Below are 15,125 nucleotides of genomic sequence, written 5' to 3'. Positions count from 1 at the left end.
GGTGCCCTTCCCTGCCCTCAGGGACACCCCTGCCACTCTTGACCACCCCTGGAGGACACCCATGGATGGGGGGGGGCTATCTACGGTAAGTAGAGGTAAGTATTTTTTTAAATTTTTTTTTTTAGGTGGCATAGGGGGGGCTAACTTGGGCCCCCCTACATGCCACTGTGCCCAATGGCCATGCCCAAGCGACAGAAATCCCCTGGGCACAGCCATTGGGCAGGGGGGCATGACTCCTGTCTTTGCTAAGAGTAATTTCCATGGGGGTTGTGCATCAAAAAATGACGCTAGTCAGGTTAGAGTCATTTTTTTTTTACTCTAACCTGACTTGCACCATTCTTTAATGCACAACCCCCAGTCTTCCCTATGCCTCTGCTGCCCGGTTAGAGTAATTTATTTTGATGCTAACCAGGTTGCAGCGCCAGATACCGTCATTCCTTAAATATGACGCCCGGCTGGCGCGTTGGAATGGCGGTAGCCGGCATTAAACTTTTTGACGCAAATCTGCTCTGGCGCAGGTTTGCATCAAAAAGTATAAATATGGGCCTAAGTGTATCAAATGCATCTGTACAGGCAACCATGGAGGCACAACGACTACTTCTGGATCCCAGGGATTTACTAGCTATGTGAATTCCCATCATAATAATATCCACCATAATTGACACCCAAAGGACAAAAATCCAATCACTAGAACCTTAGTTATTTATTTTTGCAGTTTTTTGTAAAAACAAATGCCTACAAAATCAAAAAATCAAAACACCAATCGTGGATATCTCGTCACACAAGATTGGGTCAAAGTCAAAACATATGTCTGACCTTGATTGTTGGGGACAAAAGGTGGATTAGGCCTCGCCAGCGCTTACTGTCGGACTTGAAAGAAAGTTTGAAGAAAAGGTTCTGAGAAGGTAAAGTTTAGAGAGGCAAAGCTGCAGGCAGTGTCAGAGGAGGGAGCATCATCGTCGGGGAGACCTGGCTGAAGCTGCAGTGAAGATTTCTATGTTTGGACTTAGTCACTTTTATGGAAGTTGAAAATCTCCAGTAGGACAATGCAGGAGGCTGTAGCTGACGAGAGCTCCAAGTACCCATTTGGCAAATACAATTGTTTGCAAACAATGCAGCAGATGTGCAAAACGTGAAGCAGCCTCTCCAACGAATCACAGTAGTGAGAGTCCTCTGACGTAGGAATGCTGGTCCAGCCTGAATTTTACTGTGGCATGCTCTGGACAGCTGGAAATATTGTTTTTTTTCTGAAAATAACCTCTGGGTCACTCACCTAACATTTGTCTGTCAGAAGTAAATTGCTATTAAAATGTTGCAAGGCTTTGGAAGTTGCCTTTAAGAGTTTTGTGTGTGGAATGTGGATGCAGGTGTTAGAATGAGAAGTGGTTCATGGGGTGTTAGGATGAGGAGCTTTGCAAGGAGTTGTTAGGATGAGGAGTGGTGTGTGGAGGTGTTAGTATGAGGAGTGCTGCATGGAGGTGGTAGGATGAGGAGTGGGGATTAGGGGCGCTATGGTAAGAAGAATGGACAGACCTGATGGGGAGGGGAAAAACTGACAAAGATATTTTGGGAGGAGGGGGTAAAGACACTAATGAGAGGCCAAAGGTAAATGTGGGTGCCATGTGAGAAGGGGCAGTGAAAAGGTGCCAGAAATAGGAATTAGCAAATTTAAATCAAGTAGATTATTTGGCTGAGGACCTGCCCAAATGTCAGATTACAAGCACAGGTTGGAGGCTTAGGGGTTTGAGCTTTTTCACCTTGCCACAGCTCCTCGAAGCAGCTCTAGTAGTTGTGGACACTGTAAACGTATTGTTGCGTTGGATGGTGTGTGTGGCCAGCTCCCAGGAAGAGCTGTTGCTGTTACCAGTAGCATTGAGTTGCCCATCACCCCTCCTTTGGTTCAGTTATGGCACTGTTCTTGAGCTGGACCCTCTATTCCTGCAGGGCACCTAATTTCCAGAATATAACTACCACTATTCCGGCCTAGTTAGGTGCCCCGGGGCTATTACCCTGTTCAGGTTTTTCACTTCATTTCTTGAGCATTTTCCATCCACTGAGCCCCTCTCCGAGCCTCTACCACTGTTACCCCTGTGACCTGGTTTTCCACAAATACAGAGTTGCATGTAAAGAGATGGGAGTTTCTTTTCTGTGTATGTTTGAGTTGATTTAGCTGGTTCGAGTTTTATAAGCACTTTTGTGACAGCCACTCAATTTCCATTCACCCTCACATTACTTACACCCGGCCATGTTTTCATTATGCACTGCCCCTCTTTAAATTGGCAGGCTGTCTGAATATCTGCTCTTTTGTAGGGTGTTTACGGACCCCGGTGGGCTAGGCAGCCATTTGTTGCAAAACAGACGAGAGGTAAAAGAAAGGGCACTGCTGACAAGTAGTACGGGAAGTGGTTATTGAACTTCACAAAGTGGGCAGAACTCTGCAAGAATCAAGCAGAGTTTTTATGTGACTCTGCAGATTCCATGGAGTACAACTCTATGAGTTTTGCCCACCCTTAGTTTTTACCCCAAAATGTTCTAAGTCCCAAATTTACAATTGTGGCTGCCTGGGCTTCTTTAGCACCACAGCCAAGCCTGGAGGTGCATCACTTGGTGGGGGGGGGGGGGGGGGGTTGGGTTTAGGACTCTCTCAGGCTGGTTCCAGGTGTGGATTCAAGATGGTGGGATCTTGTTATTTCCCTGTGGCTTCGAAGTAGAGGCCAGCAAACTAGCCCTTGGAGTCACTTTGGTAGTCGTGGGTTTAGGTGAAGAAGCAGGGATCAACAGCAGGGCTCACCTCTGAGGATTCAAGACCGGCTCCAGGCATCAAAGCAGTCCTTCCAGGTACCTCCTTTGAAGTTGGGAGACTTTTCTAGAGGTATCTCTTTAAATTTCTTGGCATTTCCCGACTCCTTTGCCCTTGCAATGCAGTTGTGACAAGCCCTTTGTGTGAAGGCAGAGAACAGCCTATTCTGTTGCAGGTGGGGATTGGGGAAGGAGATGGGCCCAGCCCCACTTACACTTGAATAGGCTGTCTCATGTCTCCAAACAAAGGGTTGCTTATCCCCTGTATCTAGTCTGAAGCCAGATCAGGAAGACAGTGCACTTGTTCACTTCCAAGGCATGCCTCTAGATGCTTCTCCCCACTCAAAGTCACAACTGAGCATATATCCTGGACCTCAGACACCACCACTTCACTGCAGACCTGTTGGTACTCTGCCAGAAAGGACTGCTGTGCTGGTACAAGGACTGCTGTTCTGCTGGACTGCTGCTCTGAAGGAACTGCTGCCCTCTTGTGCTGAACTGCTGCCTGTTGCCATCCTGACTGGGTGAGAAGGACTGGACTGGCATCTCTTGAACTCAGAACCCAGAGTGACCCCAAGGGCTAGTTGGCTAGCCTCCTGATCTGAAGCCTCAGGGACAAAACAGGCTTCCTACAAACTTGACCCTGCTCATGGACTCTGCAATCTATAAGCCTTCCCTGCCAAGTGATGCCACCCCAGGTCTTAACCCTTGGAAGTGGGCTTAAGGTGCTCTGCCAGCCTCTGTGGATCCAGCGGAACTGACGCATCTCCTCTGGTGCCCCATGCAAACCAAAGCAGAACTGATGCATTGCTGCTGCTTGTGGCTTGGATCTGTGGCAGAGATCTGCATTGCAGCTCTTTGGAACTGCTGCATTGCCCCTACAGCGTGATGCACCCACGGAGCAGGTTCTAGCATCCCTAAGCGACAGCAGCTTTGAGAACAACTCCAGAGGCTGCATTGCAGCTTCACAGCTCTTTGGAACTGCCCCATCACCTCAACTCCTTGCTGCATCCTTGATGCCAGACTTCGTATCGCTATCACCGCTGATGGGATCCTCAACAACAAAGGAGGCTCTCACATTGCAGCATATCCCCATCTTGGAACTGACGCCTCACTTCGGCTGCGAGATGGATCTTTGATGCAGACCTTTGCAACACTCTGCAAACCATAATTTAAGGTAGTCTGTTCAGTGGGCTTAACTAGGCCCCTGTAGTTGGCCCATGCTCCATCGTGGTTGGGCTGAACCTGTGACTACTTCTGAGTCTGGTGTGACCAGATAAACACAGTTGGCGTTTTGTGCCTTTTGGCACTATTTTTAGCCAAATCTTTAAGACTGAATATCTCCGGTTTTACTAATTGACATTTTGTCATTTTGATCTTGTTTCATTTATTAAAGACAGTTCTATTTTTCTAACTTGGTTTGGGACCCTTTTTGTGTGGTGTGTTCCCTTTGTTACTGATGGAAGTGCTACCCAGAAACTTTACACGTTGCCTCTAAGTTAAGCCTGACTTCTCTGAGGGTTCGGTACAGGTTAATTTAGGGTTGGTTTATGCCTCACCCTGACAAGGTTTGTGGTCGCTGCATGCCAGGAATCTCACTCAAATCAAACAGAACCCAAATTTGTAACAACAACAAAAAATTTACAGTCCCTGGGTATATGGTATGCCAGTCCACAAGGTACTTATAGAGAATTTATACATGCCAATCAGGTGTAAACCAATGTAAGCATGTTTAGGGGAGTGAGTACAAGCACATAGTGCTGGTTATCAGTGATAACGTGCACAAAGTCCTAAAGCCAACAAAGGCCAAAAAACTAATGTGAGCAAATCATTGAGGAAAACAATCAACAGGTTTGTGGAAAGTCAAAGGCTGACAGGTATAAACCTTCCAAAAACATCTAAAATATGTTGACCATTTCCAATCAACTCCTTTCATTGTTTCTTCACAAAATAGGGTTTGCTGTACTAATGTGTATCTTGTGTTCTTTTTTGCTGTTATTACTAACCTTACTAACAGACATGCAACCTAGTGCTAATTGCATTTTTAGCTAATGCCTGAGTCTAATCAACATTTCATCTTCTTTCATAAAAATAAAGAATAATCCACAATAATGTTATGTGGTGCTGCAGCAATGTACTCTCTGATCCACAACATTCCAGTAGAAACTGATTTTTGCTGTGTACCACACTTGGTTTGCAGACCTCCTGCAAACACACCTTTGAGACAGTCCCTAGTAAGACTGTCTACTAGTGACTGGTTCCCAGGTGTGTGCTCAGCAAGTCTGCAACCCAAGTGCAATGTGCAGCAATTATTGCAGTAATCTATGTGGAGCCATGGAGCATTAGACTGATTACGCTTTAGAGACATTCTTTTCCTATTTTAGACATAGATTTACAAGATAGGATTGACACGTCACCTGCCAATGCTTTCTGTTAAGTTATCTGATAAGGAACCCGATAAACTACATTTGTATAGTAATTTCCATGAGCTTTGATACATTTTTCTATTTTGCGGAATGCTATAAAAGTCCAGCTAATATTTATCTCTCTTATATCACCAATTAAATCTCCCACATAGGTAATGAAATAAGAGACCATATAAACCATTGTAAAGTAATCTGCCTCCTTTATTTGGTATGCTTCTTTCCACATTTTTAAAAGATTGGCGTACTTGTGTACTATTTTTAGTAAACACTCAACACAATGCTTGCTCAACAGGTTAGGTGCTGTACCAGCTAACAAGGAAAAGGCGACATATCAAATTTTCTCTAGTATGGATTTGGCCACTATCTAGTCTAAATTGGTATTCAATAACTAACAGATGATTTTCATCTGTTACCACAACATATTCCACAATCCCAAGCTGCAGCGAATTTAAGGTCAACCTCAGATCTACCTTTGAAAGAGCGCTGGGCTAACTTCTCATGTGTTTGATGACCATTCTGGGTATTTAGAAAGAAACTGAAGACTCATTTCTTCAAAGTACACTAAAAGTTGCACAATAGGAACTACATGTTATATACCTCTAGTGACCAATCAATCAATCAATCAATCATAGTATTTGTAGAGCACGCTACTCACCCGTGAAGGTCTCAAGGCCGCAACCGATGTTGAATCAGACCTCGAGCTCTCACTCTGTTCAGCACTCAATTACTCATAAGCTAGGTTTTCACTATAGATCTACCACTACTTAAATACATACATGGAAATAAGGACATACTGTTCTCTCTGAGCATCTTCCTAAAACAGAACATGCACATGGGCTATTAAACACTGAGGGATGCCAGGTGTTCACTTAATCTCTTGAGTGGTTTACTTTCTCAGACACGGAGGCTTTGAAACAGAGGTGCGAGGATCTCATGAACCCTCTCTGCCTTTCAGTGGGAGATCAGCGCAATGTCTTGTCACTCCCCTTGGATACATACCCCTTTCCATAAGCAGGCCAGTGGTTGCCATGAAAGTGGCAATGTAACTCTGCATCCAGAATTTTAGAGGGTGAGTGCAGGTCGGAGCCTAACCTCAGCGGACTCCAAGGGTCATTCAATAGCCAGAGACAGCACAGGCATATTTGAAAGTGCAGTAGGTGAGACCACTGTCTGTGCATGTGGTCCTCAATGTGATGCATGCAAGGACGGGAAATGTGGGCACAAAACGTAAACTATGTTGAAAACTGTTTAGTAAAACACTCCATAGTGTTGTGCTCTAGATGAATGGATTTTAATTGCCCAGAACTGAGTGGGAAGCCATGATTTAATGTGAGGTAGTTTGGTTCAATTGATTTCCCTTAATCATGTATGCCACGTTTACTAATAAAATGGATTGTGGTGACACAATACTGCGGTCTGGGAAAATGTTCAAAAGAACGTTTCCCTTTCTTTGTTTTATATTTACTTTTCACAATTATCTATGTTCATTTTATTCTCAGTCTGTCACCAGTACTTTCCCTCGGCATAGGACAACACAGAAATCTATACACTAACGTGAAAACGGGCGCAAACCACTTGCACATATTATGGTATTCACAATATTTTTCACATAATTGCAAATCAATCATGATCTGGAGCAACTGTATTTGCACCTAGGTGTAAATGACTTGGTTAATGGCTTGATGGCAAGCTGACTTGACTGTGCCAGTAGGTACCAATAACTATCATAAATATAACTGTATTAGCTATTGTACCCGTGTGCTGTATTACTCTCTCACTTTGTAGAGTTCTCAAATATGTTTTGCAACTTTATTGGAACATTTTCTATGATCTAATTCTGATATCAATGATCTTTGAGTTCTTTGAGTCCGTGCAGAGAATTTACCTAGAGCATCAGGTAACAATCAATACATATTACTGTACAGTGTAACTAATTTGGTCACAAAACGAAAACTCAATTGGAAAAAAAGTTAAAGGGTTTTATTACAAATTAACACTGAGGGTACTGTAAACAAATCTCAAAATCGTGCTGTAAATATCCAGAAGAACAATAGGATAACCAAATCTTCTGAAGAAGTTATTAGCATAAGAAAAACAAGAAGTTCTGTCACTCCAATACAAAACATCAAGAAAATAATTTGATGCTCAATAAACAAATGCTGGTGACCCTTTTACACATCCGTGAAAATTAAATCACCTAACTAAAATGACTAATGCTAATTTGGGAAATCCCTTTAAACCCTAATCTATAAAACTGAGAATTTAACAGAAGGTTTTAAGAGACAACGGATGAGAAGCAGAAGCAAAACAAAAATGGGTTCGAAAAATTCAAGGGAAGTTGCACATTTTTCAGAAACTCAGTCAAGAGTCTTCTTAGGGGGTTATGTGTAAGTTTTAGCATCTCTTAAAAACGGAAGGGGATATAAGGGTAAGTCAGAGGTCTTTTCCTCTCAAAGGCCAAAGGAATCGGCTCCACAATCAATCACTATAAGTCCTAATTAATACTAGAAAAAGATCAATTGGGTTCCACCTATTGATCACCCCATCAAGTGGCTCATTCTTCTCACATCTCACGATGGAACTTGCAACATCAGGATTAGGTTGCACTGTAGTTCTAAAAACAATGCTGTCCTTGGTCTCCTGAACATCATTTGCAACATGTATGAATAAGGCATCTCTCGGTGTGTTTGTGTACCTTTCAAAGTTGCTTTCTCAGACTCTGTATGAATTAGACAATAGCACATCTATTTCCAAACTAACATGAAAACACGTTACCAGAAAATGAAAAATAGTTTCTCACATTTAAGAAATTCAGGCCTAGTCAAGCTAACATTAAGATAATGCTCATTTAATTTCACACTATCTTTTGAAATGCAAATACATTCAAGTAGCATGAAGATGGTTCCTAAACTACATTCAGTGATATGCTTCATTAATAAGATTAAGAGCACTTGAGATACATTTTTCTCATAGCGCTACCATAAATGCACTTCATCATTGATTTCGAGTGCACCACTTCACATTAGTAGGATCTTAAACCGCACATTATTATGTGTCTTTGGTCACATATAGGTCATAATTGTTATGTCAGAGGCTACAGCAAATCTCTGCTGCACCAGTAGCAAAACTACAAAATAATGAAAGGAGGCAACGTGGGGACTAATCAACGTCTTAAAAATCACCAGTATAATGAAATAGTTTATCATCAAGCAATTTTATTTGATAGTTTATATACACAAGCGCTGAACCCGGTACTCTAGTTATTTATTACTTAAAGCACCGTGCTTTCGCATTATACATTGACATTAAAAATACACAGTTACATAGACAAAAGGACATGATTCAAAACATACATAATCAAAAAAGTAAAAAGACATATCTGCTGTCTTCCAATATTTTGTATAAGTGAGGCTTAAAATATTTTTTGGAGACAAAGCCCACAATCAGACGTAGCTTGAGTTAAAGTACACAAGTGGAAGGTCCTTTGCCTTCCATTACATTACTTGGTGTACTTAACAATTTCCAATAGTTTTAAACTTTATGTAGACTCCTCCAAAGAAAGCCAATGCATTTTGGCCCTCTTGATTATGGCCTCCTCAAGACCAAGGAAGAGAAACGAATGCCAAGTAAAATGCAAATGTATTAAAATCAGCTATTTTTACCTTTCGGGCGCATTGCATTACAACACACTTATGTGTAACATTTTCTCCAGATAAACACACCATTAGAGTGAATTAACTTGTTGATGCATGCTGACAAAGCTTGTGGGAAATATTCACAATGGCACCCACCTTACCAACCAAGGTCAGCACAGATAGAGAAGTAATGTTGCAACACCGCCACTGAACCACACCAGAATTAAAAGGGTTGTGAAAAGAGAGAGTCTTGCACCACCGAATGTCGTAGCCAAAGCAAACTGAGATGGCAATTAAAGCCTGTTAACCAAGTGTGCAAAAAAAACTAGGACCACTCCAACTACAAAAATCTGTACCTGTTAAATCGAATATCCGGGCACGACCGAGCTGTATGTTAGTGCCAAATGCAAAGCCTGTCTCAAAGTCATAAATCACAAACTGGCCATCTGAATTGCCTTCTTGTCCCCAGGCCAAAATCTGAAAATTAAAGCATGCTAATTATGCTACTCTAGGACTTTTATAAAATCACAGGGGGCACAGCAGTTGAGGATTACTTACTTCTATGTGCCTGGTGCATCCCATGTGCGCACACTGTCAGTGTTGCTCAATTGTAAGAAAGCCATCCTTGATTAAAGTGAGCAGCTAGTGGTCGTGTTTTGTCAAAGCAAGAGCCCGAAGGTGCTACTGAGTCACTGTACCGTGACATGAAGTAAAAAGGTCCCAATATCTCTCAGTGGATGCAGCTCTTTATGGTTAGCTAGCTAGCCGGTTCATGAGGGCAAAGGTTCAGAAGTGGGGCTTAAGGGGGCTGGAAACCAGGCGTGGAAGCTTTCTGGTTCTCGAATGGTGGAAGCTAGAATGTGTATCTATTGTTTACAGGGGCGAACCAGGTGAGTGGAAGGGAAAAGTGAAACAGCAAGGTCGAATGTGACACATGATTCGGACAATGTCACCTGACCAACTGTGTCCAATGGCCTTGTTCGGGTTAAGTCGGGTGAAGGAAATATCATAAACATTAATGTTGTCAATAAGATGGGTTGCCAGAAAGAACATCAGCCACAAAAGATAAATTATCCAGTGCACAGATAATCAATTAACTATACACATTCTGGGAATAAAAAGAAAACACCACCAAAATATGGGCTCATTGCATCAATCCCAATAATGCCCCCCAGTGCAAACAACTTAATACCATGGGAAAAATGTTGACCAGATGTGTAACATCATGTAAACAATACATGTGAAATAATGTTTTACAAAATCTTTGCACTGAACGCCGAATAGATCAAAACTCATACTCCTATATTTGCAAAGAAATGTAAATCTTCCAGAAAACCTGTAGTGTCCCATCCCACCCTCGTTATCAATTCATTCACAAAATAGGCCTAAAAATGGTGGAGATTGTCAAAATAAGGAGGCACAGGTTCATTGTAGACCACCTGATGTGTTGTCATCTACAGTCTGGGAACAGAAAGGGTGAGAGATACCAGTCTCAAGGAAGGATAGAAATGTTCAATCATAGTCCACATTTCATCAAGATCGTTAAGACCATGAGTCATAGTGCTATGCTTCCAATCATACGTGCTTCAATTTTGTTCAAGATATTTGCTATTTGAATTCCTTTATTTCTCTATATTACATATAGAACTGTCCACCTTAAATCATTTTCATTATGGGTATTGTCCTGATAGTGTTCAACTAAGGGGGCTCCTAACACTGCTAACAACTTATCTGTGATCCACGCTGTGATATTCTGGTTTTAATGGACTTAGTAGTTTGGCATATGTATGTCAATTCACATGCTCTTTGGATACAATTGATGATGTTTTTTGTATCACTGTTTGAAAATGTTGCTTGTTGATATGTTTTTCCATTAATGGTTTTACTATTGATAGTAAATTGACATGCTGTACAGCTATTGCACTTACAGAGTCCTGCTAATGACCAACCCTAGCATTTCTTTCAAAAGGGTTTTATTTTCTGTGGATCTTGTGACTCTGACCAAATTGCCATTTAAGTTCTTATCTTTCTTGAATGAAAACATCTATCAAGGGATCCCTAGGGGACTTAAGATTTTCCAGTACTTCTGGATTATGTTTTTGACTTTATTAGCTTTAGGATTGTATGTGAAAGTGGGCATCAAAGGAGTGGCTTCTTGACATACCTTAGGTGTTAATAGCATTTCTCTTGGTGTGAATCAAGCCTTCGTCTTGGCTGTCTTGACTATTTTTCTGAGATAAACTCTGTGTACTAATGCATTCATTAGAATCTTTCTTATTTCGAAATAATCTTCTTTGCATGAACAATACCGCCTGATGTGGAGGAGTTGTTGTACGGCAGATTTTCTTTTAAAGTACGCAGATCTCCACTTGGTAAATAGACTGACTTCAATCTGTCCTTCTCTGTAATTGATCCATAGGTCAAGGAAGTTGATTTTTTATGGTCACACGTCATGCTGAACTTTAAGTCTGGAGTCCTTGCGTTTAGCCAGTGTGGAAAAGAGTTTAAAACATGCCTATCTTCTCTCCATATCAACAGGATATCATCTATATATTGCAACCATTTAGTGATGTGTAGCTAGGAGAGATTAGTATCAGTATATAACCATTCTTTCTCAAAATGTGACATCACCAAGTTTGATCTCTCAGGGGAAAAGCTACATCCCATGGCTACTCCTTTGGTTTGTAGATATCAGTCCCTTTTGAATGCAAAGAAGTTGTTCTTAAGGCATAAGGTAGCAAGTTTGACCAAAAATTCAGGGGGAACCTGAACTGGTCTTGGTCTGGTATTAAGAATGTCCTTTAACACTGCAAGAGCCTCATCCTGTGGGATATTAGTGTACAAGGACTCACTGTCCAATGTTACTAATAGTTGTTCATTCTCATCAAAAGCAAAGCCTTCTATTTTATTAATAATGTCCATTGTGTCTCTTAGATAGGTCCGAGTGGTAAAGGTTTCAGAAAGGTGTCTACATAGTGAGCCAAAGGTTCTAAAATAGAGTCACATGTAAAGATAATTGGCCTTCCAGGTGGGTTTGTTAAATTTGTATGTATTATGGGTAGGATGGTAGCCCATAATCTTGTTTATTTAGGAATTTGAACTCCTTTTTATAAATCCAACCCTCTTCTAATGATTTTGAGGTTAAGTCAAGGATTTCGGCTGGGAACATTTCTGAAAGGTCTTCTTGAATTGAACGATGATGAGTAATATTCCTAAGTTGACGCACCAATAGCTAAAGGCAATCCTGACATTGTATGAAAATTGCCAATCTTTTTGGTTTTCACCATAAAACCGTCACTAACATGAGAAACTAAAAAATAAGTGTAAATAATTTGGGTTTTTCATATGGCATCAAACCGGATCTCAGTGAAAACCAGCATCAATGGGTCTGTTTTGTGTATAATTTAAAAATATAAGATGTAATGCTGTTATAAGCAACATAAGTGAATGTTGATTATCCCATGTGCCCGATGAGTTCACCATAGGTCCAGAAAGACAAAACTGATTCCAGATTTTCAGGGATAAAATACATTTACATATAATAAATTTAGATAAAACTTATTTACAAAACCTTTTGTAATTCAGAAATTCTGGCAACAATCCAGACTGCCTCTAGCCATGATGTACTTATCCGCTCTAGGCCATCTTTAGTGTTAGGTGTTCTGTAACCATGAGGACCGTTAAAGAGAGCTATGCTGTCCTATCGTGAAACACAGCGAAAACCAGAGTGGACTTCAGAATGAGTTTAACTACCTTAAATGCACGTGATATGAGATCTAACTCTGTGCTATAACCTTCTCTTATCATACCCATATACAAAGAATGGCTGCCACAAGAAAAGTCATATAGTGTCTGAAACATTATAAATATATTTGATGTGTGAATGACAAAGTAAATAAAAATGCGATTTTAGTGAAATGTATACATTTATCTGTCTATATTACTTTCATGATATCTTTAAGTATCTATGTTTTAGTGAGTTTCTTGTATTTAATGCCTTGTTTAGGTGAGTTTCTTGTATTTAATGCCTTGTTATTTAAAAGTTGCCCTTGTATTCATAATAGAGTTGTGCCCAATGATGGAAACAACAAACATGGATACCGACAAGTCTAACATTTATCAAATTAATTGCTGAGAGCTACACAATATTAAATGCATCTACAATGTTTATTGTCTTCAAATCTATCTAGAAAATTGATGACCAAAAGGGAAGAACTGCACTAAGGGAACTCCAAGCCACACTGGAAAGGGTGAACAAGACATTGCACCAAAAAGAAGAAGAGATCACAAATTTCCTTCAGATTGACAACAGTTTTACTTCATTTCAAATTACAATTACCACATTATTACACTTTTTGGTGAACAAGGTATGTTTTTCTAATGCTTGAACTAAATTGAAATTATCTACAAAGTGTTTTATTAGTGAGTACTAATAACAGCAACACATTAAACTCCATGCAAAAAGGCAAAAATGCTTACGGACACAAGTTCTGCTGAGCTTTTGCTCACATTTGTCCTAGTACTGTTAAGTACCTTATTATTCATTACATGAAATATACACATATGATAGTGACAGTGACCTGAATTGTACAGTCCATTTAGTTGCTTACCAAGTATCATGCAAAAAACTGGTTCAATCAATCAATCAAGTATTTGTGGAGCACACTACCACCCGTGAGGGTCTCAAGGCGGTGAGGGGAGGCAGGGAAGCTGCTACTGCTCGAATAGCCAGGTTTTGAGCCACTTCCTGAAGGTCAGCAGGTCTTCGGTCTGACGTAGGGGCAGAGGAAGGGTGTTCCAGGTCTTGGCGGCGAGGTGGGAGAAGGATCTGCCTCGGGTTGTCGCTCTCCGGATGCGGAGGACGGTGGCAAGAGCGAGGTCAAGGTGGGGTGTAGAAGGTGATTCGTCTCTTGTGGTAGACTGGACCAGTGTTGTGGAGCGCCTTGTGTGCGTGGGTGAGGAGTGTGAAGGTTATCCTTTTGCTGACAGGGAGCCAGTGTAGGTCTCTCAGGAGAGGTGTGGTGTGGCTGTGGCAGTGGGCATCGAGGATCAGGCGTGCAGAGGCGTTTTGTATGCGTTGCAGTTGTTTGAGGAGTTTGGCTGGGGCTCCTGCGTAGAGGGCGCTTCTGTAGTCAAGTCTGCTGCTGACAAGGACTTGGGTGACTGTTTTTCTTGTATCTATGGGGTTCCATCTGTAGATCTTGCGGAGCATGCAGAGGGTGTTGAAGCAGGATGAGGAGACAGCACTGATTTGCTTGGAAATGGAGAGTGTTGAGTCAAGGATGACACCCAGGTTGCATGTGTGGTCGGTGGGTGTTGGGGCTGCTCCCAGAGAGGTCGGCCACCAGGGGTCATCCCAGGGTATGGGGTTGGCGCTGAGGATGAGGGCCTCCATCTTGTCTGAGTTCAACTTCAGTCTGCTGTTTCTCATCCATTCTGTGACAGCCTTCATTCCTTCGTGAAGGTTGGATTTGGTGGTGAGGGGGTCCTTGGTGAAAGGATCAGTTGGGTGTCTTTGGCGTGGGAGATGATGTTGAAGTTGTGCAACCGGGCAACGTGGGCGAGAGGGGCGATGTAGATGTTGAATAGTGTAGGGATGAGGGATGATCCTTGGGGAACGCCGCAGATGATCTTGGATGCTTCCGAGCAGGAAGGGGGGAGGCGGACACTCTGGGTTCTGCCAGAGAGGAAGGAGGTGGTCCACTCCAGAGCTCTGTCCCGGATCCCTGCATTGTGGAGGCGTGTGCATAGGATGTGGTGGCAGATGGTATCGAAGGTGGCCGAGAGGTCCAGGAGGATGGGGGCTGCGGTTTTGCCGTTGTCAAGCAGGACCCTGATGTCGTCGGTGGCTGCGATGAGGGTGGTTTCGGTACTGTGGTTTCTGCGGAACCCTGACTGGGAAGGGTCCAGGATGTTGTTTTATTCGAGGAAGTGGGTCAGTTGTCTGTTAACGAGCTTCTTGATGACCTTGGATGGGAATGGGAGCAGGGAAATGGGACGGAAATTCTTGAGGTCTCTCGGGTCGGCCATGGGTTTCTTGAGTAGGGGTTTGATTTCAGCATGCTTCCAGCTCTTGGGGTAGGTCCCGGTCTTGAAGGAGATGTTGATGATTTTGCGGAGGTGGGGTGCAATGGTGGCGCTTGCTTTGTTAAAGATGTGGTGCGGGCATGCGTCTGACGGAGATCCAGAGTGGATAGTGCTCATGGTTTTGATTGTGTCGTTTGCGTTGGCCCAGACATGCAGGGGGTCGTGGTTGAAGGCTGGT

General features: G+C 42.3%; 1 protein-coding gene across 1 annotated transcript in view; it reads left to right on the top strand.

The window, feature by feature from the left end:
• LOC138302051 (myosin-6-like) overlaps positions 1–14,322 on the top strand; it is a 530,412-nt gene extending 516,090 nt beyond the window's left edge. The window contains exons 13-14 of the mRNA XM_069242473.1: positions 13,051–13,227; positions 14,059–14,322. Of these exons, the coding sequence (XP_069098574.1) occupies positions 13,051–13,227; positions 14,059–14,322 (441 nt within the window). The remainder of the gene's footprint in view (positions 1–13,050; positions 13,228–14,058) is intronic.
• The last annotated feature ends 803 nt before the right edge of the window (positions 14,323–15,125 follow it).

The sequence above is a fragment of the Pleurodeles waltl genome, chromosome 1_1, assembly GCF_031143425.1.
Source record: "Pleurodeles waltl isolate 20211129_DDA chromosome 1_1, aPleWal1.hap1.20221129, whole genome shotgun sequence".
Taxonomy (NCBI): Eukaryota; Metazoa; Chordata; class Amphibia; order Caudata; family Salamandridae; genus Pleurodeles; species Pleurodeles waltl.
Note: the sequence above shows the minus strand (reverse complement) of the source record. Positions and strands in the feature narration are given on the sequence as shown.